Genomic DNA, 22,212 nt, shown 5'->3' on the forward strand with positions numbered 1-22,212 from the left:
AACCATTAAACGTGTTGTTCTTACCAACAACATACTCAGGGTAGTCTTCCACATTGGTCTACTCATGGTGATCTTTACATAGGACTCAAGGTAGGCTTCCAATACCAAAGACTCTTTGAATAGACCATCTTTCCCATCTGAATTCACCCTAGCCAAGATTATTGCAACTCACACGTTGCTTATCCAACAAATATCCTTTCAAATTATCTGACGAAAAATAGGGGAAAAAGAAGGAGATAGAAAACATGCATACAGACAAAAACCCAAACGCAAAAAGAAATAGAAAAGTCAGAAATGCATCAAGGGAAAGCATGTCTTTTGCAAATCCGAGAAGGAAACCAGAACTATAGCAATAAAAAATAAGTGCAGGAGTTGTCAACTGATTATATGGGCAGCAAGTTGGCTATTCGAAAAATCTTGACGTTTGTTCAAGTGTTTACAAGGCTTTGCGTCTGATTTTGGAGAGAGAGTCCTCTTGTGCTGCTGTTGAGCCTCTATATTTATAGGCAAAAGTCCCCAATGACGACGGTGAAGGCTGGAGGATGATATTTGAGTGTTGTCCAAAGTCAGCTGCTGATTTGTCCTCGTGAGTCGATCCAAAGGAAGGAGAAAGAATATTTTAGATGAAAATACTAGTTTCAAGGGATGTCCCTTTGATTTGTCCTTCTTTCGTAGCTTGACAACCAGTCGGAATATGATTTCTCTTGGTTTTTGGGTCAATTATCTAGCCTGCATTCTTGCTAAGAAAGATGGCGGTCAAGTCATTCTTAATGGCGAAAACCCATCTTCAAACCGTCACGTGGGTCAACTGGTAACGGTTACCCATTTTCTAACTTTAGTGTGGGTTAAAACTAGGGTCTTTTCTCAATATGGGCTTTTGAGTGGGTTTCACTAATTACTGGCCCAAATCCAAAAAAGCCCTTTTCGTCAGTTTTGAATGAAAGAAATTGGGCTCGGGTCTAATGTAATCTTATTTGAAAAACAAACCAACTTTGACCCATTTTCCAAATATGGAACAAAAATATATATTATCATGGTTTATGTTATTCAATTTTGGCTTTAATGTGGTTATTCAAGGTGAAGAAGGTTGAGAGAAGAAAGAGAGTGTTTGATGCCTTTTTTGTTGCCAGTTTCCGGAAAATTTTGAGTTTGGTAATGGTTTGCTCAAGGTGTGGATATAAGGGGAGTTTTTTTTAGGGGTTATAAATTTTGAGGTGTGATGTTTCTGATGTTGGATTATGTGCCTAGTTCATTGATGTGATGTGAAAATAATCTTTGTTAAATTTGCTGTGAAAGAAAACTGTTTGGCGTATGGTAGATATTTTGTTAAACTTGATATTGGTACAATAATCAGTTTCTATGCCAGAAAATATATGGGGTTATTTTTAGAATTATGAAAATTTCATTAAATTTTAGTTCCTCTCCAAACTGATTGCCGTATAATCAGAAAATAGAAGCAGCTCTATACCTGCTTTCCTTTATAGCTTTCTCTCACAACAATTTTTAACAATAAGTGATTTTCTCCTGGTTTACCAAACGGGTTGGACTTCCAGAATTTTTTAAAAATCACTTATCACTCCAAATAATCAATGTCAAATAGGCACTTAGGGGTTGATTCATTTTATGAGTATCTATTTAAGGCCCACATTCTTCTTGGATTGCGAGGAGTTCTGGAGAATGTTTCATTCTACTCATATTGCTGTGGGGAAATCTCATTATTCAGGGAGGGGATTTCCCCTTGGTTTTGGTATTCCTGTGTTAGGGAAGGGGGAGGGGCTTTTTAGGAGGGACTTGGGTAATTGGAAATGGAGACCATCAATTTTTGGGCCATAAATGCCAATGTTGGCTCTATGAGGAACACGAGTGATGAATAAAAAAAGAAAAAAGAAAAAATTAACCAACTCCATTTGAGTTCTATGAAATATGCATTAGTTCTGTGTCTTTAACTTGTATCAGTCTTGTATAAGTTGACAACAAATTGGTACATCATCGCATAAGTTTGGAAGCCAAATTTGCTGGCATCCGAATAAGCAAGTCACTTGGGCATAACACTTGATAACAACTTAAACAGACCAAACTCTGAGTAAAAGTTAATTGGTTTGTGCTATCTCTTCTTGCTGGTGAAGTATGTGAATGTGGGTAACTCAGAGCTCTCCGTCGGATCCATTACCATATCCATTTCCCTGATGCGATGCACTGCAGACAGACACAATAAATAATTCCAGGGTATTATACAAAGGGGAACCCTGCTGGAAAGCATAACCCAGAATAGCTCTGGACTGGAGAAGTAATGCTCTAAGTTCTAATTGGTGGACTGATTCGCAAAGTCAGGACTCAGGATTAATCATAATTCTAGAAACTGGTTGAGTTGCTGTAATGAAAACCTTTCAACTAAAGGGTCCAGTGTTAAAAGTAAATTTAAAAATAAAAACTGTTGTGTATCGATCAAGTATCCTTGATACCATGGCATGATTGGTCTTTGCATGATTGGGGGCCAGGGAGGGAAGCAGTAAAAATATGTACTTACTTTCATTGATATTTATATGTTATGATGAATTAACCTTACCTTGTCCAGCTACAGTGTGCACTCAGATCTTGACATAAGACCTTGCTTACATCTCCTCCTCTTACAGATCCTTTCTTTATCAATTCTGCCAACTGCAAGAACAATTGCAAAATCAGGATACAAAAGTATTAATGCTCAATGCAACCATTGACTATTTGTTTTATTGATAGCAAAAAGTATAGAGTATTAAGTCACCTCATCTTCTGTTTCCTCAAGTAATCTGTCCCAAATAAATACACAAGTTAGGCTGCTGAATCATGGGAGGCTTAAAAATTGAGACTCCTCATTTTTCATATGAGAAGGACAATCAGTTTAAAGTTTAAAAAATTGAAACTCTAGTAAAAAGAAAGTAGGAAAACAAAGTTGGCATCTTACCTTCCACAATAGGTCGATAAATCCTTTGAATATGCTTTAGCTTCTTGTTTACCTAAAAACGTACACGCAGGCACACAAAACAAAAGGCACATGTTAATATTTACAATAAAAAATGAATCTCAATAATAATATGACTAAATAAATAAATAAGTAACCGATAAGGACTCGCCAACAATTTTAGTGTCACGCTTTAACAATTTTGTAGTAGTGCATGCATGCTTGACAAGAAAATTGGTACTGAATTACTGAAGCTATTAAGTTGTAGACAGAACAAGCAATGACCATTGAGCTTTCTAGTTGTTCGCTGTCAATCAACAAATTCCTAATTTATTGGAATTTCATTTGCTGCTATCTCTCTCTTTGAGGAAATACAACCCAAAATAGCTAGTATTAGAAAACAATTTAGATTATAGAATAGAACGCTAATAGCCTAGCACCAACAAAAATATGGGTTGATATAAAAATTTAGTTGCAACGTGAATTTTATGTTGACACATACTTTGGAAACCCCTTAGATTTTTATCTTCTTGCTTTTGGTCAATGGAAACAGACTTGAATCTGATTTGATGTTCAAATGTGTTGGTAGTAAATTTAAGGAATTGGTTCATATTATGAACCCATAATTACCAACATCCAAACTTGTACTCTAATCGTGCAACAAAAGAATCTGTTCAATACAGAGACCAACAGTTCAACAAAAGAAACCATTCAAGTTCTTTTCTCCAAAAAAAATAAATAAAGATATCTCGTTCACATCCCTGCAGCTACTGCAGGTGCCCAAAATTCATGTATTCTTTAGTAGAGGGGAGTCAAGGTGGAATTATTCTACTGTGGGCTGGCTTAAAGGAAGCTCCCAATTGTTGGAAACATGACCAACAGACATAGGCTTTGTCATCCTACCTTGGGGTCTACATCTTCCTTCTTGCCTGCTATTCCCTAGTTGGCTTTGTCATCCTGCTTGGGTTCATAATCCTCGCACTCACTGAGTCATAATAATAATAAAAAACCATATATATTAAGGGTACTATAACATACAAAATATAACATAATCCCAACATACAAATTAACATTATTGATTAAAACACAAGATAGTTGAAGGAAACTTACGGTGTGAAGCAGTACATAAGCTCAAACCAACGACAACCCTCCATGTCCAGAGGAAAAACAGTTGAATGTAAGGTCTTTATCATATGTCCCCCTCCTTGAACAACAATTTGAAACATAGTGATACATACATATTGAACCCGGACAATTGATTCGCAAGGGCTAATCTTAACATGAAAAAAGTCATGGTTTCCCAAATGAATCAAAAACTGTTTCCTTGCGAGACAAAATTCAAATGGCGGTTGTTCAATCTGCAGGCCATGCAATACAAACTGTTTTATCAGTGAGTACTCAATATCACCGCCATCACCTTCAACCATATCAAAGGAGAATGCTACAATCTCCTCCTCCCGAGGCATATTTATGGCATAGATAGACTTGCCTACAACTACAGCCCTTTCTTGGAAAGGAGCATCATAAGAATCAACGTTCACTTTATTCCATTCCTTTCCCTTTCTAGTCTCGTGAAAAGCAATGACATCGTAACTGTCGTCGTTACCATACAAGCAAAGAACAAAAACACCATAATAAACAGCATAACCAATTATATGCATACGAGATTCATAGCCATTGTAAAATGGACAATGAGGCATTGGATCCCAAACATCCTGATCAGGATCATACCTCACAAGGGATGGTTTTCTAGATGTTGGAGATGCAAAATAATAAAGCTTTTCATAGGCAGAAACCGCACATCCATCTTGGTCCAAAGCACTGGTCCGAGGAATGGTTTGCTTAAGCAATGACCTAGTCTTCATGTCAAAAATACGTCCCCCCTTTGGGTTACTGGGGTAGGCACGGAAGGGATCCTCCACTAGGAGTAAGTATAAATTGGAGCGGATTCTTGCACTCTTAAGGAAACCATCATCAGAAAACGTGGCTAGAGGTTTATGTACTGGGGTTTTGGCACCTCTTCCGACCATATCTCCTCCTTTGAATTTAATTTCATAAATTGCATTAGTGTACTTTTGATCGTATAAACTCACCACCAGAATCACGGATCTATCTTCCCCCTGATATACTGTCATTGGTGCATGCTCCCTAAAAATGCCAGGAACATATACTTTAGAAAGCATACATACACAGGAATAAATACAAATAAACCCTAAAAATGCCAATACTAATAAATAAACTTGTCCTTTTTTTGTAAACTGCGAATAGAAGTGTAGGAGTAGATCATCATCATTAAATATTAAAGAGTAACTGATTTAAGATAATTTCAATTTCTATAATATATAAAATGATCAGAATTGCAAAAAATTAAAAAAAATAAAAATTCCGATTCAGAAAATAACATAGTTTGCAATAAAACAGCTCAAATCATCAAGATAGCCGAACAAAAAACAAGTAGAGAGAATTTATCTAGTAGAAGAAGCTGATTATTATTTCAAGTAAGAATATTTGAATACTCAACAACGAGACAAGAAAAAAAAAACAACTCGAATCAAGAACATCAACAATTTTACAGAGAAAAAAATTTAAGAACTGACCTTGAGTAAGGATTAACGACCACATCCTCATTTGGAATCGCCGTCGTTTTGGGTCGACTGGGGTTAACAATACTGGCACGTACTAAGCGAATGTCCTCCATCATTGATTTAATAAAATCGACCACTCTGGTTAGAGATTTCTCCATCACCGATAACTTCAAGTCACGGTCCTCATCCTCATTTGGAATCGTCGTCGTTTTGGGTCGACTGGTGTTAGCACTACCGGCACGTAGTAAGCAAAGCTCCTCCGTCATTGATTTCATGAAATCGGCCAAATCGGTTACAGTTTCCTCCGTCGCCTTTACCTTGTATTCGGCCATCGTCAAGTCATGGTCCTGAACATCATGACCCGAAGTGAGCTCAGGGGCGGAAGGTCGAGATATATTCTGATCCCCCATGATGGATAGGGCCACTGCTAACGGAATGCTAAATTGAGGCAAAGGGGAATTTAGAGTTTGGGGATGCCGCGGCAGAAGGGAGTTCTATTGTGATATGCATGTTTCGTTGGGTTTCGAACTATTGGAAAATTCTAAAGGCCGCTACTTTTGCTTTCTACTCAATTTGGATCTTTTTTTTTTCTTTTATAAAATACTAGCCTAATTCTTTTTTCTTTTTTTTTTGGAATACTATCCTAATATATATATATAATTTCGAATACTAACCTAACTCAAGGAACTCAACACAACAAAACTTATATTTACCAATGGAGTGTCAATTTGATTGCTCCATGTTTTTGGTGTGCTCTTAAGTAGTATTGGGTTCAAACCCACATGGTACGTGTGTAATAGCCCGAACATAAATTAATATTTAATTATTAATTTATTCAAATAAAAAGACAATTTTACCCCAAAATATTTTAATGGTTTAAAAGTTGACTTTTTATTCATGAAGGAATTTGAAAATTTCGATTGTATCGTTGTGTAGATCACGTTGAGACAAGTCTGTAGACACGTAGGGGCTCAAATCGGAGTTATAATGAGAAAAATGCAATCAAAATACTTATAGGGGCAAAATTGTAATTTTTAGAAACATGTAATCTTATTTGAAAACAAACTAACTTTGGCCCATTTTCCAAATATGGCACAAAAATATATATTATCATGGTTTATGTTATTCAATTTTGGCTTTAATGTGGTTATTCAGGCTGAAGAAGGGTGAGAGAAGAAGAAGAGAGTGTTTGATGACTTTTTTGTTGCCAGTTTCAGGAAAATTTTGAGGCTAGTAATGGTTTGCTCAAAGTGTGGATATAAGAGGAGTTTTTTTCAGGGATTATAAATTTTGAGGGGTGATGTTTCTAATGTTGGATTATGTGCCCAATTTGGCATTGATGTGCTGTGAAAATAATCGCTGTTAAATTTGTTGTGAGATAAATCAACTGTGAGAGAAAACTATTTGGTGTTTGGTAAATATTTTGTTGAACTTTATGTTGGTACCAGCTTTCCTTTAAAGCTTTCTCTCACAACAATTTTTAACAATAAGTGATTTTCTCATGGTTTACCAAACAAGTTCGACTTCCCAAAATTTTAAAAAAATCACTTATCACTCTAAATAATCAATATTAAACGAGCACTTAGGGGTTGATTCATTTTATGAGTATCTATTTAAGGCCCACATTCTTTTTGGATTATGAGGAGTTCTGGAGAATGTTTCATTCTGCTTACATTGCTGTGCGGAAATGTCATTCTGGGGAAATGTCATTATTCAGGGAAGGGGATTTCCCCTTGGTTTTGGTATTCCTGTTAGGGGTGGGGGAGGGGCTTTTTAGGAGGGACTTGGGTGATTGGAAATGGAGACCATCAATTCTTGGGCCATAAATGCTAATGTTGGCGCTATGAGGAACACGAGCGATGCATAAATAAAGAAAAAAAATTAACCAACTCCATTGAGTTCTATGAAAGATGCATTAGCTCTGTGTCTTTAACTTGTATCAGTCTTGTATAAGTTGACAACAAATTGGTATATCATCGCATAAGTTTGGAAGCCAAATTTGCTGGCATCCGAATAAGCAAGTCACTTGGGCATAACACTTGATAACAACTTAAACAGACCAAACTCTGAATAAAAGTTAATTGGCTTGTGCTATCTCTTCTTGCTGGAGAAGTACGTGAATGTGGTTAACTCAGAGCTCTCCATCGGATCCATTACCATATCCATTTCCCTGATGCGATGCACTGCAGACAGACACAGTAAATAATTCCGGGGTATTATACAAAGGGGAACCCTGCTGGAAAGCATAACCCAAAATAGCTCTGGACTGGAGAAGTAATGCTCTAAGTTCTAATTGGTGGTTTGATTTGCAATGTCACGACTCAGGATTAATCATATTTCTAGAAACTGGTTGAGTTGCTGTAACGAAAAACGATCAAGTATCCTTGATTCCATGGCCTGATTGGTCTTTGCATGATTGGGGCCAGGGAGGGAAGCAGTAAAAATATGTACTTACTTTCATTGATATTTATATTTTATGATGAATTAACCTTACCTTGTCCTGCTACAGTGTGCACTCAGATCTTGACATAAGACCTTGCTTACATCTCCTCCTCTTACAGATCCTTTCTTTATCAATTCTGCCAACTGCAAGAACAATTTCAAAATAAGAATACAAAAGTATTAACGCTCAATGCAACCATTGATTAGTTGTTTTATTGATAGCAAAAAGTATAAGAGTATTAATTAAGTCACCTCATCTTCTGTTTCCTCAAGTAATCTGTCCCAAAGAAATACATGAGTTAGGCTTCTGAATCATGGGAGACTTAAAAATTGAAACTCCTCATTTTTCATATGAGAAGGACAATCAGTTTAAAGTTTAAAAAATTGAAACTCTAGTAAAAAGAAAGTAGGAAAACAAAGTTAGCATCTTACCTTCCACAATAGGTCGATAAATCCTTTGAATATGCTTTAGCTTCTTGTTTACCTAAAAACGTACACATAGACACACAAAACAAAAGGCATATGATTGTTCAGAATCTCATAATTTCATGAAACAGCTCAAAACATGAAATGAGTGGTCTTAGAATGAATAAGAACTCCCTTTATTGATGTATGGTCTAGATAAACAACTCACAAGAATGAGTGTAATTTTTCTTTCAAAATTTTCTGCATTTTCTGTTATTCTAGGAACTCTCCAGGCAAACTGTTACACTAATAATTATGTTCTCTTTGATTATAAAAGAAAAACAGCACATTAGCCCTTTGCTTAGTGGCTAGATGGCTAGACAAGTAAGTCAGAGAAATCACTTGTTTCGTGCAAAATGTCAACCTCAGTTTAAAGAAAAACACCACCTATAGAATATTTTGTGTAGAAATACATACTTATTGTGAGGTTATCCCAGTTATCCACTTTGATCCACTCTTTTCTGTTTGAATCTATCTGCAAAAGAAAACCCGAATGAGATAATTTTCAACAAACTAACTACATAATTTGACAGAAAGAAATCAATTTTAAATACATTAACCTTGTGAAGAGTATAATCCTGCATCTTTTCGCAAATTCCATCGAGGAGTTCAACAACTCTGAGCTCACTGACTCTATTGGGTACACATTTGAAGAAGAAGTCACCAACCACTTGTAAAAGAAAGTGAACTAAAAACAACTTATACAACAAGTGATCATATATGGAGTAGTGGTGAATTATATGCTAAAACTCGGTCTGGATTACTGATTTGTATTGAGAATACAGTCTTCAACTCATCTACTATACTAGACTAGGATTTTTATTTTTCTCAACATGAGATATTTGGATCATAATATTCCACCACGATTTCAAAACCCGTGATGGTAGCCCTCTCTTATTGCGGGTAGGTTCACTCGCCTACCATTGTAAAATAACTAAGCATTATGCACATATATAATCTAACTTAAAGGCATTTTAGTCTAGCAAAAGATCGCCCCTTTCGTGAAGCTAGATACCAAATGTTATGAAGCATACGTAAAACTTGAAACCGATTAGAAGTGAAAATGATAGTGTGCTTTTGTTTTGGGTCGTAAAATCATAAAGATTCTATTGCATAAAACTGTGAGCATTCAAACTGAGAGGAGGAGGCAATCCAAGTAGTACCTGTAATCGATTACCTTTCCTCTCCGTTGACCAGTTGAGTCCAATCGGTGTCTCATATCCAAATGGTTTCTGGGTTTTTCCTGGAAAATTAAATCTTGCGAATTTGAATCAGAAACTAATGCAATGTATATAGACTTTGCAAAATTGAAAAGCATATGAATTAAAAATCTTACGTTGGAAAGTCCCAACTCGAGCTCCTCCTGCAAAGTTCCATTTGACACCGGAATTAAATTTCATTCCATGAAAAGAGTTTCATTTTTTTCTTTTTTTACAAGATCCGGAATTTCAATTTTCAAATTGCAGAAATGGGAAACAAGAAGAAGATGACAGCGAAAAGAAACGAGACTTTACCGCGACCGCATTGCACGCAGCGCATTTGTCATCGATGGAAGAAGCCACGGACAAAATTGTAAATATCAAAACCAACCTCACCACCATTGACCCTCCTCCCATCGGCTTCGTTTCTTCTTCTTCTTCTTCTCCTCTCTCGAGCGCTGTAAGGGTGAATTGCAGTGAAATTGTAATGACTGACTCTGATTATTACTATACTCTGGGCTGATAGCTGGGTCCGGATTCACTCGGTCAACCAACCCCTCCTGTCTATCAAAAGGTAATTAATTGGCTTAATCTTATTCTTTTGCCCATACCTTTTTTTTTAATTGAGAAAAAAGAAGTGAAATACCCTTGCCACCTAAATTTGTAGCGTACATTGAAAATAAGCTACGAGTTCATGGGGCAATTACCCAACACCGTGAGTCCGCTCCTTTGTATCCAACTCCCGATCGAATCCTTATTCCCGTAAATTTAATTTGAACTAATTTAGAATATCATTCGTACAGACTTATATATTTATTAGATAGCTGATACATGTATATAACTTGGAGATGGATCAAATTAGTCTACACCCGATCTAATAAGAAAAAACAATTTGATCGGTTAATCTAGTGGGTCTGCAAGTGGGAGGTAATTTGGTGACATGGAGAAACAAGAAACAGAATGTAGTAGCTTTATCCAGTGCAGAAGCCGAGTTGAGGCATGACTAAAGGGATTTGTGAACTTCTTCGGGTTTTTTTTTGGTCGAAAGTTGATATTTCATAAAACCTACATCCACAAAGTTGCTTACTGAATTTGAGTATAAACTTACATCCACAATGAATCTCTTTTGTGACAACAAGGCTGCTATAGCCATTGCACATAATCCGGTTCAGCATGATCGTACTAAACATGTTGAGGTGAATCGACACTTCATCAAACAAAAGCTTGAGGCTAAAGTGTTTCAGTTTCCTTTTGTGAAATCCGAAGATCAATTGGCGGATATTTTGACAAATGCGATTTCCAGTAAAGCATTCTACAATTCACTGAATCAGTTGGGCATTGGCGACATCTATGCACCAACGTGTGGGGGAGTGTTGGCGTGACTTGTGGATATTGACTTACTTTCCTTACACACCAAGGATTCCTATTATAATTGTAATTAATTTACTTTAATTCCTGATTTCCTACTGCAAATAGATTTAGGAATTTATTATTTACTTGCTCATTCAGGTTTTGTTGTATTATAAATATGACCTCCTACAAGGAGAAGAATACACAGAAAATTCCTACAAACAAATATCCTATCATAGTTCTCATATTTTAGCACACTTTGCTTATAAAATGCTTGCATGCTTACAATATATATATCTCTATCTATCTGCATTCAGACTTCAATCGTTATTGTCCCATTATATTCATTCATTCTCTAGTCTCCTGCATCCAGGAAGAAGCTGGAGATTCAGAAGATACGGGTCCTGATTCCATTCATTCATTCATTTTCGAGTCGTGCATTTCGAGTCATGCATCCAGGAAGAGGCTGCAAATTCAGAAGATACGGGCCTGTGACTCCAGCAGCGAGGCTCAAGTGTTTGGTGTACCAGGACCTTCAATTGTTCGATATCCATATGTTCATTCAATATGGTCTTCAATCTCTTTTTCTGCATCAAACAATTAAGTTTCAGCATACACACAAACAAAATTCAAGCAAACCAAAACCAAAATATATCTAGTTTCTTTAGACTACTTACTGGTTTGCGCCTAGGTGGTTGTAGTTTCATCATAGGCACTTTGGACTGCTTCTTGTGCCTCGTACCAAATGCGGGCTGTTCCAAAACAAATCACCACACTCGCCCAAGTCACAATATGCCCTTATTATATATTAAAAATAAATTGCATGAAAATAAAGAAAACCAAGTCACACAAAGCACAGTGAATTACAAATGACCTAGGCATTTCATTCTTCCTGACACTTGCATTGCACTTATTGTCATGCTTGTCTGAATGATCATGCCTGTAAAATGACAAGAAGATCGAAACTAAGTTTGTTTGCTTCATTAAAACTTCTACTCTATATATGTAACTTCACATGGTCTTAAACTTAATTGAGAATCATAATTGCTTACGTGACAAATTGTTTGGGCCTAAATTCTGTGAAGCCCAGCCTATTTAAGTAGCCCACAAACATGAGCACAGCTTGGGCTTGATGTTTTAAAAGAAACTGAAGAGCAGCCCAAAATAGAAAAAGCCTAGACTAATTTCTCGAATTCTGCGAGCCCAACCCAAAATTTATCAAACCCATGATAAATAAACAGTCTTGAGCTTTGAAGAAAAAGAAGAGCAGCCCAATCAACATTAAAGGCTCATGTTTTTTGCAAAAGTGGCAGAGGTTTAAAAAACACAAAAAAAAAAAAAAAAATCAATCAATCAATCAATCAATAAAATTGCCAATTAAAATGGTAATTCATCACCAAGCAGGTTGAAAACCTCTACGAGATTGGATTAAAACTCAGCTTCTGAAGAAATTTTGCCACTTGATCTCAAAAGCAAGGTCTTTTCTTACTGAAAAAATGTTTTCCCAGAAGAGCCCCACGTGACTAACTAACTTTGAAAAAGTCAAAAATTTCAACTATCACAGAGGAGTTGACAGAGACTTAATGAAGGCAGGTATAAAAGGAAGACTTCTCTGAATCTTTGCAGCCAAAAGATCAAAATCCATTTATACATACAGAGAAATTCTGCACCAGAGCAAGTGTCATTTCCAAGGGATAAGCATACTACATTTTCTGAAGAGATACGTAGGGAGCAGGGAGTTGTTCGTCAGGAAAAGCAAACTAACTATCATGGTAGATTGCATTCTTACAAAGGGCAGTTAAAGAGTAAGAAGGGATTAAGTTTTCTTTCAAGAAAAGTAAGGAAGTGATCACCATAAGAACTGATTGTTGATAGCTTTTATGCCAGAATAGATAAACTTCCCCTTTTGTTTGCATTTAAAATAAAAGATATTTCTTTTGGAAAATCTGCCGCCCATTATCAAAATATTAGAAACCCCACTCCGGCATTTTCTATAAATATGAGATGAGATGAACAGATCAAAGATAACAAAAAAATCAATCAAGACAAAAATTCTCAAAGTCACAATTGACAAACTCAAAAAGATCCATTGATCTCAAAAGCCTTCAAACACTGAAGCAACCAAAGCTCATTGAGCCACAAGAAACAAGTCAGCTAGAATTCAAATCTCTGATTTCAGTTCAGTTCAGAGAAATAGTTTTACAAAGCGAGATTTCTCTCGTTACAAATTTGGTTTAGCATAAACCAAATCAAGCAGAGTTCGAGTTTTTACAAATATGAAAACCTCAACAAATTTATGGAAAGCCCTGATTAAGCAGAACATGTACCATAGTGCTTTTGAGTAATCATCAAATCCACCACTTACGCCTTTTTAGACCAAGAGGCTTTAATTATGCCAGTTCAAAAAGTCTTACAGGGCTTGAAATAGATTAAAGTTCTGCCAAACTCGAACGTTGGTATCGATTTACAGCTGAAACTTGATAGTTGAAGGTGTTGATGGTCCAATCCAGCACAAACATACCTAGTCCAGTCCGGATCAAAAGCAGCTATCCAGGCAGAAATTGAAGTCCAACGCTCTTTTGTCTTTTTTAGAGTTGGTCTTTCCCTTTTTGAGTTTTGTAAAAAGCAATTCTGCCTAAAACAATTCACTTTCTTATCATTTATTCTGGCCAGAACTATCAGTTTTTGTACTGTGAAAAATTGTGAAGTCCTCACCAGTCTGAGGCAAGAAAAGAACTTATTTGGGAAATATTCCTCACCAAATTCACAATTGCTTGTTAAAAGTAAGTAACTTGGGGCGCAAGTTATCCATTTTTAAGAAGTCTACTAGGATTTTTATTGCTAGCAGTGGCACGCTCATACACAAAAGAAAGTTGACTTGTTGATCACCAATGGTTTTCAAACCAATGGAGAACTTTACCCTGCCATCACAGGATTAAAATCAAAACGGGATTTGTGGATAATCAAGCAGAGGGAAACAGTAAGTTTGTTTGGCCTTGATATCAACATGGACGACATGTTGATTGGAACCATAGTCTGAGACTAACATTTGGAACACCACTAAACGATTCCAGAATGCAGGATGCACATTCAACTTTAAATCAATTCCAAAATGCAGGATGCACATCAGGCCACCATCATCGAGATGGGTGATGAGGGTATAGCTATCGTCTAGAGGAGGACGAAATATCTTCCAAAGCTCATCTAGCTCTGAATACCGTCAAGGGATGCCATGGGAATCCAACTTATAAGTAAGTACAGAAGAACACGCTGTGCCAACTAGAAATCCCTCACATTCTGCAAAACCATAAGCGGATGCATCCAGGAATTCAAATGCATCCTCCCATTTCTCTTCATGAGTGTTAAAGATGTAATATTTGTGTGCCTCCCAACAGTTCGAAATCAAGATCTTGTGGCCCCAAACGTGCCAGTCGTTGGCAAAAATATTAGGGAATTCACGATGACCAAAGATGAATGGGATTGAAAACCTCAAAAAGGGCTAGAGATTTTTCTTCGACGGGCCCTCCTCGATACTCCGTGGCCAACACATAAATTTTGTCCTCGATGGTGAACACGAATGGATCCAATTAAGGACCAGACAATGCGGGAAGGTTACTCTTGCAGAGGCCCTCTGGATCATCAGGATTAGGTTCACACGCAAAAACCTCAAGGTTGGGCGGCTGCAAAGGAAAGCGACCCCCCACAATATATGATTTGGAATCCGCAATCATATATGCCATCTTAGTCTGCAATCTTCTTCCGTCTGGAAAACAAGAACCATGCACAAGCTTAAACTCAGGCCTTCGAGGCCTCTGAGACTTGTCCAAAGAGCTCCATGCCAATAATTTACTGATATCTAGAAAGCATAGGTTATCGTTCATCTGCATATACATAAACGGATGCTTCTTCGGCATGATTGATCTTATAAAATTGTTCCTTTCCTTTTGCGTCAACCAACCTGTCGATGAAAGAGTTTTTAATTATTCAACTGCTCAACAGCAACAGACGAACGCAATCCTACATTATTAGGTTTTGGTTTTACAAAAATTGACTTGCAAAATGTCCAAACAAAGTAGGTAATTTATAAAGAATTATAAAGATGTGTTAACCTTAAATACAATAGGAAATAAATTTAAACTACAATAAAAAATAAATCTCAATAATAAGTAAGTAACCAATAAGGACTCGCCAACACAAAAACTGGAGGGGTTTTAGTTTTACAAGAAAACAGAGATTTGCTAGGAGAGATTGACAAAAAGAAAAACGAACCCTAGATTACAATAATTAATTGCAATTTGCATGCATACAACCAACACCAACTCGTAAAAGTCTGAAAGGCCAACCTATATTATTTCTCCACGGCCGTGCGCCCTAATTGCAGATAAACGAAATTTCAACAATCACGAGAAGTAGGAAATTTACTATGAAATCTGAAGCTTATAATACCTGCAGATCACGATAGAAAGCAATCCCACCCACGCGTGGCAAACTGATGGGAGAGATGAGATGAATATATTATATATATACGAGCCCTCAACTGAAATCCTATCTTTATATATTTACATGCAAGTACAATTCTTGGAGAGAAAATGAAGGAGCTTATTAATCTACTTGCGTATGTGTTGAAAACCAAATTAATTTTAACCCGATTTGAAATTGACCCTTTTTTTATTTATTTAAATCAAGGATATATCCATGGCCAATAATTTTTAAAATATCGTCCAATTTTCTATCAATAGTAAAAGAAAATTGGTAAATTTCAGGACAATAAAAACTAAATATATAAAAGTTGTAAAAATTTAAAAATAAGAATATATTTTTAAGAAACAAAGAAAAAAAAATTCCACCCAACCTCTCATCCTCTTCGATGTGTTCCTTGTATGTGTCGAAATTTAGGGCTAGGGTAGGGCTCCCAACGGCGAGATCATCGGGAAGGAGCATTGGAGATTTTGGAATTTGGGGAAGTTGAAAAGTTATTTACACTAAGACCTCCTAAGGTTTATGGTATTTTCACAAGACCCTTTAGATTTTAGAAATTGTACTAACACCTTGAGGTTTCAAATTATTTTCACAAAACTCATTCCTTTTATTTTCCAGTCGAAAAATTGATGATTTTATTCAATAAACTTCTTGAAATGACAAAATTAATCTCAACAATTAGACCTCTGGGGGGTGTGTGTATCAAATCTTTGAGTTTAACTTTATTATTTGGAGAAATATTTTTTTAATTTATGTCATTAGCAATTTTTAGGTGGAAAATTAACTTGCACGTTCAATTTCAAACGTACTTTTGTTTTCATCAAGTGTTCAAACTTAAAGCTTCTAATATATTAATAGAATATAGCTCTTAATCACGTGGGTGCAAGAGGGATTTTTTAATCACAGTTTATAAAATATTATTAGTTTCTTCTTTTTTTTCGGCGTAAAATATTGAGACAGACATCTAGAAAACACAGGTGATAAAAGAAAACTTTTAAGACGACTATCTAGAAAAATACAATTGCAAAATTAGAAAAAGAAACTTTGTAAGCCACACACACAGACATGTACATGTTGGAAATTAGGAAGTGTCTTTATTTTCTTTTTTGTAATTGATTTAGGAGTAGTCTCCAAGTAAACCTAGGATTCCTTGTAGGGTTTGTAAATCTTTGTATAAATATTTAGCCTTTTGGCTCTATCAATATAACGAAGAATTGTTCTTCTCAAACACAATATCAATTTGACATGGTATCATAGCACCGATTCTAGGTGTCTCTTTGTTTACAAACCCTAGCTGTCTAACTCTTCATAGGTGACACTAGCAAAACCTCCGAAACAGAAACCATGGATCATACTGATCCCTACTTCTTGCAATACTCGGATCATCCGGGGCTTGTTATTGTCCCAACTTCTTGATGGAGATAATTACAGCACGTGGCGCCACACAATCACCATTAGTCTTAGTGCCAAAAACAAATTAGGGTTTGTTTTGTTTTTGGCACTATCAAACCTCTCTCTGAAAAAGATTCCAAATACCCCTTATGGCGTTGCTGCAATGATATGGTGATGGCTTGGCTGTTGAATGTCATCTCCCCAGCCCTTGCTAACAGCATCATCTATGTTGACACCCATACTGAAGTTTGGAGTGATCTGCATGATAGATTCTTTGTTGGCCATCACACTTAGACCTGGCAATATCGTACACGACCCGTTAACACGACACGAATTCACCAAAAAAAAAATTAGTATTCGGTCCTACGTTATCGTGTCGTGTTGATATCATGTTAACCCGTTAGCCACACATTAAGATAACGTGTCGTGTCTTGTCAATTCACAAATACCCGTTAAGATCAGGGGTATTTTTGTAATTTCATATTTGTCTTTTTGTGTTTTCTTTTCCCCTTCTCTCTCCCCAACTTGTTAGACAACAAGAACATATTCACTCAGTTAGCTAGCCATGGCTTCCTTGTTCAGTATCAAACTATTCACTTGAGCAAATATCACCATCACCTTTCCCGTAAAAAAGAATTGAAATCCCCATCCCCATATGCAATAAGGGTGGTGGGTTGGGTGACATCCAAGCCGAAAGAGGTAGCAGCTAGGTGAGTAGTCAATTGAGATTTGTTCTTCTTAGAGATGGCACCGATGCTACTGCTTTTCCTTTGCCTATAGAAACATTTCATATTTATATTCCCTGGTTTTGATCTTGTTGCTATCCCTTAACATCTCTCTCTCTCTCTCTCTCTCTCTCTCTCTCTCTCTCTCTAGATCTATTTCCTCCCCACCAAAGACATTGCACGCTAGATTCTTTTTTATTATTTATATAATTATTTTTGTTTTATGTTTTATTTTATTATTATTATTTATTTTATTCTTAACGAGTGAAAACGGGTCGTGTTCGTGTTTGATATTTTTCACTTGTTTTCTTAACGTGTCGTGTTGTGTCAACCTGTTAAGAAAAACAAGTTGACTTGAACATTGCAAACATGACAAGAATGCTAGGATTAATCTCACTCTTGTTTTTTAGATTCGAAGGACCATCGCTGAAAACATACAAGGGCAGCAAATCTTCTGCCAATACTACACAAAATTGAAATCCCTTTGGGATGAATTGGGCTCTTATCAACTGTACCACACTACACCTATGGAGCTTTAAAGGTATTGCAAGCACGCAAGGATGAAGAGCAAGTTGTACAATTTTTTATGGGTCTCAATGACTCATAAACAACCATTCGAGGCCAAATTTTATTGATGCAATTTGTCCCTTCTTTAACAAGGCTTATTCCATGATTATGAAGGAGGTGTTGGCATGTGCGTGAGTTCAGGAAAGTGATTTCCTAATTAGTGTAGTTGACTAATTCTTGTACAATTAGGACTTTGTTTCCTAGTTTATTTTGTTTCCTTGTTAAACCTGTAAAACCCTATGTAAACATATAAATAGTTCATTATGGAGATGAATAGAATTGAATCAGTTTTACCTAAACATATATTTCTACTTGGTATCAGAGCCACCGATCTGGTGATTTCTTGTTTATCCCAAACCCTCTAATTGAATTCAAACCTATATTGAGTTCATACGTTTTTCATCCATCCTCCACATATATTGAGTTCATACTTCCACACCATCAATTTATGCTGCGATGACAACACCCGAGGCATCCCTTGTTCTCCTGCATAGTTCTTAAACCTCCGCTATGATGGATCCGACGAATCTCAAGTTTACAAATTGAACAGGAAGGCATTCACCCTCAAACAGAATGGCCAACCTGTTTCCAAATATTATAGCATGCTTCAGAGTTTTTTTTTCAGGAACTGGATCATCGCGACCCCATCTATGGTGTGAGCTGCGACATCGATGCATACCAGAAAAAACTCGACCGTCTTCGAGTTCATATTTTTCTTTCTGGATTGGATCCCGACTTTGATCAAGTCCGTAGTGAAATCCTCCGCAAGGAACCTAAACTGGATCTCGACCAAAGTTTTACTTCTGTTCGTCGTGATGCACAACAACGCGCCAATTTTACTGGTGCTGCCGCCTCTCTTGATGCTACTGTCATGGTGGCTCAACGTTCTAAGGGACCACCTTCATCTCATGGGAGTTCCTCGACCCAGGGGGTGAAGGACAAACCAGTTTTCAAGTGCACTCATTGTGGTGGTTCAAAGCACACTCGTGAACACTGTTATGAATTAGTTGGCTTTCCATCTTGGTGGGATCATTCTAAGAATAAAAGAAGTGGTCATAAGGCACTCCAAGCCTCTGCTACTCCAGAGACCCCCCTGTAAGTGGCAACAAATCAAATGAACATACTTCTGCATCTGCGTCCATGGCTACATCAGGTTCAACCGGTTATGCATTGAATGTTTCTTCCACCTCACCCACCAATAATGTCTGGATTATTGATTCAGGCACCTCTGATCATATGACATGTGATTCGAATAAAATCACATCTTTGTCTCCATTTTCACAGTCGGTAGTATCTAATGCTAACGATAATTCCTCTCCTGTTGTTGGAGAGGGTTCTTTATCCCTTACAGATTCGTTGCACCTGGATTCAGTACTTGTTGTGCCGTCATTGGATTTTAATTTGCTATCTGTTGCGCAAATTACTCATGCTCTTTTTTGTACTATAACGTTTTGGCCAAATTGTTGTATTTTTCAGGACATCCTCACAAGGAAGATAATTGGTTATGGTACTAGAAGGGGCAATCTGTATTTTCTGAATTTGGCACCAAGTGGTGAGACTCAGATTTCTCAAGCATTCAAGACTAGTGGAGATCCGACCGAGAAAAATCATAATTTTATTTGGTTGTGGCATAGACGGTTGGGTCATGCCTCCTTTAGATACCTTAAAAAGTTGTTTCCTTTATGGTTTAGTAAACTTTCATATTTTAATTTTAAGTGTGATGTTTGTGAATTGGCAAAAAGCCATAGAGTTTCCTTCCCTTTGAGTATGAATAAAAGTACGGTGCCGTTTACAATTGTTCATTCTGATGTTTGGGGTCCTGCTCCAATTTCTACTCCTTCTGGTGCTCGTTGGTTTGTTACCTTTATTGATGATTGCACACGTATGACTTGGATTTCTCTCTTAAAAACCAAGGGGGAGGTGTGTATCACATTTCAACAGTTTTACAAGATGGTAGACACTCAGTTTCATGTAAAAATTAAGATCCTTCGTTCTGATAATGGGGGTGAATTTGTGAATCATGATCTTTGTCAGTTTTTAGAAGCTCATGGAATTGAACATCAAGGAACTTGTCCATATACCCCTCAGCAAAATGGGGTAGCAGAGCGCAAAAATCGTCATTTGTTAGAAGTGGTTCGAGCTTTATTGTTTGATGCTCAAATGCCTCGTTTTTTTTTTGGAGAAGCAGTGTTTTCTGTTGCGTATCTTATTAATTGGGTTACCTCTAGTGTCTTGAACTTCCAAACACCATTACAAACCCTTCGTCAGTTTTGTGCTCTTCATTCCACTCCCAATTTGGAGCCACGAGTCTTTGGATGTGTAACTTTCGTTCACCTTTATACACATCAGTGCAATAAGTTGGAGCCTCGAGCACTTAAGTGCGTGTTTATTGGCTATGCCCAACATCAAAAAGGGTATCACTGCTATCATCCACCTACTCAGAAGCTCTACATCACTATGGATGTGGTTTATCGAGAAGAAGAAATGTATTTTTCTGGGGGTGTTCAGGCACAGGTGAGTCCAGATACTGTTGATGATCAGTTCGACCTGGAAGGATTTGTTACTTTGGAGTCGTTATGTCATCCAACAGTTCAAAATGCACTAACCGACTCGTCAGATACCACTCCAGAAACTATGCACGAAAGTCTTGATGACCAGTCATAGTTGGTCTCCTCACCCACAACCCAGTCACCCAGTTAGGGGGAGAAGAATGATGTATTGATGCCCGTTTCTGAAGTTTCTGTACCATTTAACCAATTATCTTCTGAGGTGTCTTTTGAACCTACAACACAGGTAACATCCCAGAACATTGATGTTGAAGATTTATATTTAACTGATTTGTTTTCAGACAATCCATCTAATGAGATACATCTACAACCATACCAATTACCTGTTCATAAGAATCGTGGTATCCCAAAGATTCAATATGAAGCGGATCCCAAAGCTAAAATGAAGTACCCGATTAGCAACCATGTTTCCACTCATAGATTGTCCGTACCACATGCCATGTTGATCAAACAACTAGATTCTTTGTCTACACCAAGCAGTGTAGAAGAGGCTTTGATGGATCCAAACTGGAAACAAGCGATGAATGATGAGATGCAAGCTCTTCAAAAAAATTCTACATGGGAACTTGTTCCTCTCCCAAGTGGCAAACAAACTGTGGGTTGCAGATGGATTTATACCATTAAGTTGAAGGCAGATGGATCAATCGAACGGTATAAAGCTCGATTGGTGGCAAAAAGGATATACTCAAAGATATGGAGTGGATTATCAGGAGACATTTGCTCAAGTAGCAAAAATCAATACTGTACGAATCCTGATATCACTTGCTGCAAACTTGGATTGGCCATTACACCAATTCGATGTCAAAAATGCCTTTTTACATGGTGATTTAGAAGAAGAAGTTTATATAGATCCTCTGCCTGGATGTAACTTGAGTTCTGAATCGAAACACTATGTGTGCAAATTAAAGAAGTCTTTATATGGTTTGAAACAGTCATCTAGAGCATGGTTTGGGCGGTTGACAAAGTCTATGAGGGCATTCGAATATAAACAAAGTAATTTTGATCATACTTTGTTCTTGAAGCATAAGGAAAATAAAATTACAGCTTTGATAATATACGTTGATGATATGATCGTAACAGGTGATGATCCTGACGAAAGAAAAGCATTGTAAGAGTACTTATCTAAGGAGTTTGAGATGAAAGATCTTGGTACACTTAAGTATTTTCTTGGGATAGAAGTATCTAGATCACAGCAAGGTATCTTCTTGTCTCAACGAAAATATGTTATGGATTTATTAACTGAAACAGGGATGTTATGGTGTAAACCAGTTAATACGCCTATGGAGGAAAATCACAAGCTTGGTGAGTGTACTGATCATAAACCAACTAACAAGGACCAATACCAGCGCCTGGTTGGGAGGTTAATTTATTTGTCATATACGAGACCGGACATTACATATGCTGTGAGTGTTGTAAGCCGGTTTATGCACTCTCCAAGTGAAGTCCATAGAGATGCAGTGAATCGCATCTTGAGATATTTGAAATCAACTCCTGGTAAAGGGT

The 22,212-nt window shown here is 37.0% G+C and overlaps 2 protein-coding genes and 2 pseudogenes across 6 annotated transcripts in view; 1 reads left to right on the top strand and 3 right to left on the bottom strand.

The window, feature by feature from the left end:
* LOC103336655 (uncharacterized) overlaps nt 1-6,093 on the bottom strand; it is a 69,724-nt gene extending 63,631 nt beyond the window's left edge. Inside the window, exons 1-7 of one of the 4 annotated variants that reach the window (XR_016121990.1) lie at nt 5,536-6,088; nt 4,049-5,066; nt 3,842-3,923; nt 2,942-2,993; nt 2,762-2,786; nt 2,567-2,658; nt 1,907-2,196 (exon numbers count right to left, since the gene is read on the bottom strand). Coding sequence is in view for 3 of the 4 variants with exons in the window: in XM_089041408.1 (XP_088897534.1) it covers nt 3,878-3,923; nt 4,049-5,066; nt 5,536-5,566 (1,095 nt within the window). In the remaining variant the exon portion in view is untranslated. Of the gene's footprint in view, nt 1-1,906; nt 2,197-2,566; nt 2,659-2,761; nt 2,787-2,941; nt 2,994-3,841; nt 3,924-4,048; nt 5,067-5,535 lie in introns of those variants that run through there. The other 3 variants (XM_089041408.1, XM_089041407.1, XM_089041409.1) reach the window with 3 other exon arrangements.
* Nucleotides 6,094-7,391: 1,298 nt separating this feature from the next.
* Nucleotides 7,392-10,246, bottom strand: LOC103336656 (TLR4 regulator/MIR-interacting MSAP protein). 2 transcript variants are annotated; one of them, XM_089041411.1, is made up of 9 exons: nt 9,945-10,246; nt 9,767-9,793; nt 9,608-9,673; nt 8,991-9,118; nt 8,848-8,905; nt 8,398-8,449; nt 8,218-8,242; nt 8,018-8,109; nt 7,392-7,706 (listed from the first exon to the last, which is right to left on the bottom strand). In XM_089041411.1, exons 1-9 carry the CDS (start codon nt 9,967-9,969, stop codon nt 7,655-7,657), a joined length of 525 nt encoding a protein of 174 aa, XP_088897537.1. In that variant the 5' UTR covers nt 9,970-10,246; the 3' UTR covers nt 7,392-7,654. The 2 variants fall into 2 exon arrangements, with proteins under 2 accessions (XP_088897537.1, XP_008237962.1); XM_008239740.3 differs by having other exon boundaries at nt 8,991-9,063; nt 9,594-9,673; nt 9,945-10,236.
* Nucleotides 10,247-13,803: 3,557 nt separating this feature from the next.
* LOC107881594 (uncharacterized) lies at nt 13,804-14,893 on the bottom strand (annotated as a pseudogene).
* Nucleotides 14,894-18,411: 3,518 nt separating this feature from the next.
* On the top strand, nt 18,412-19,241 carry LOC148915476 (uncharacterized; annotated as a pseudogene).
* Nucleotides 19,242-22,212: the final 2,971 nt, after the last annotated feature.

Source organism: Prunus mume, linkage group LG7, assembly GCF_029339155.1.
Source record: "Prunus mume cultivar Tortuosa linkage group LG7, ASM2933915v1, whole genome shotgun sequence".
In the NCBI taxonomy this organism is placed as follows: Eukaryota; Viridiplantae; Streptophyta; class Magnoliopsida; order Rosales; family Rosaceae; genus Prunus; species Prunus mume.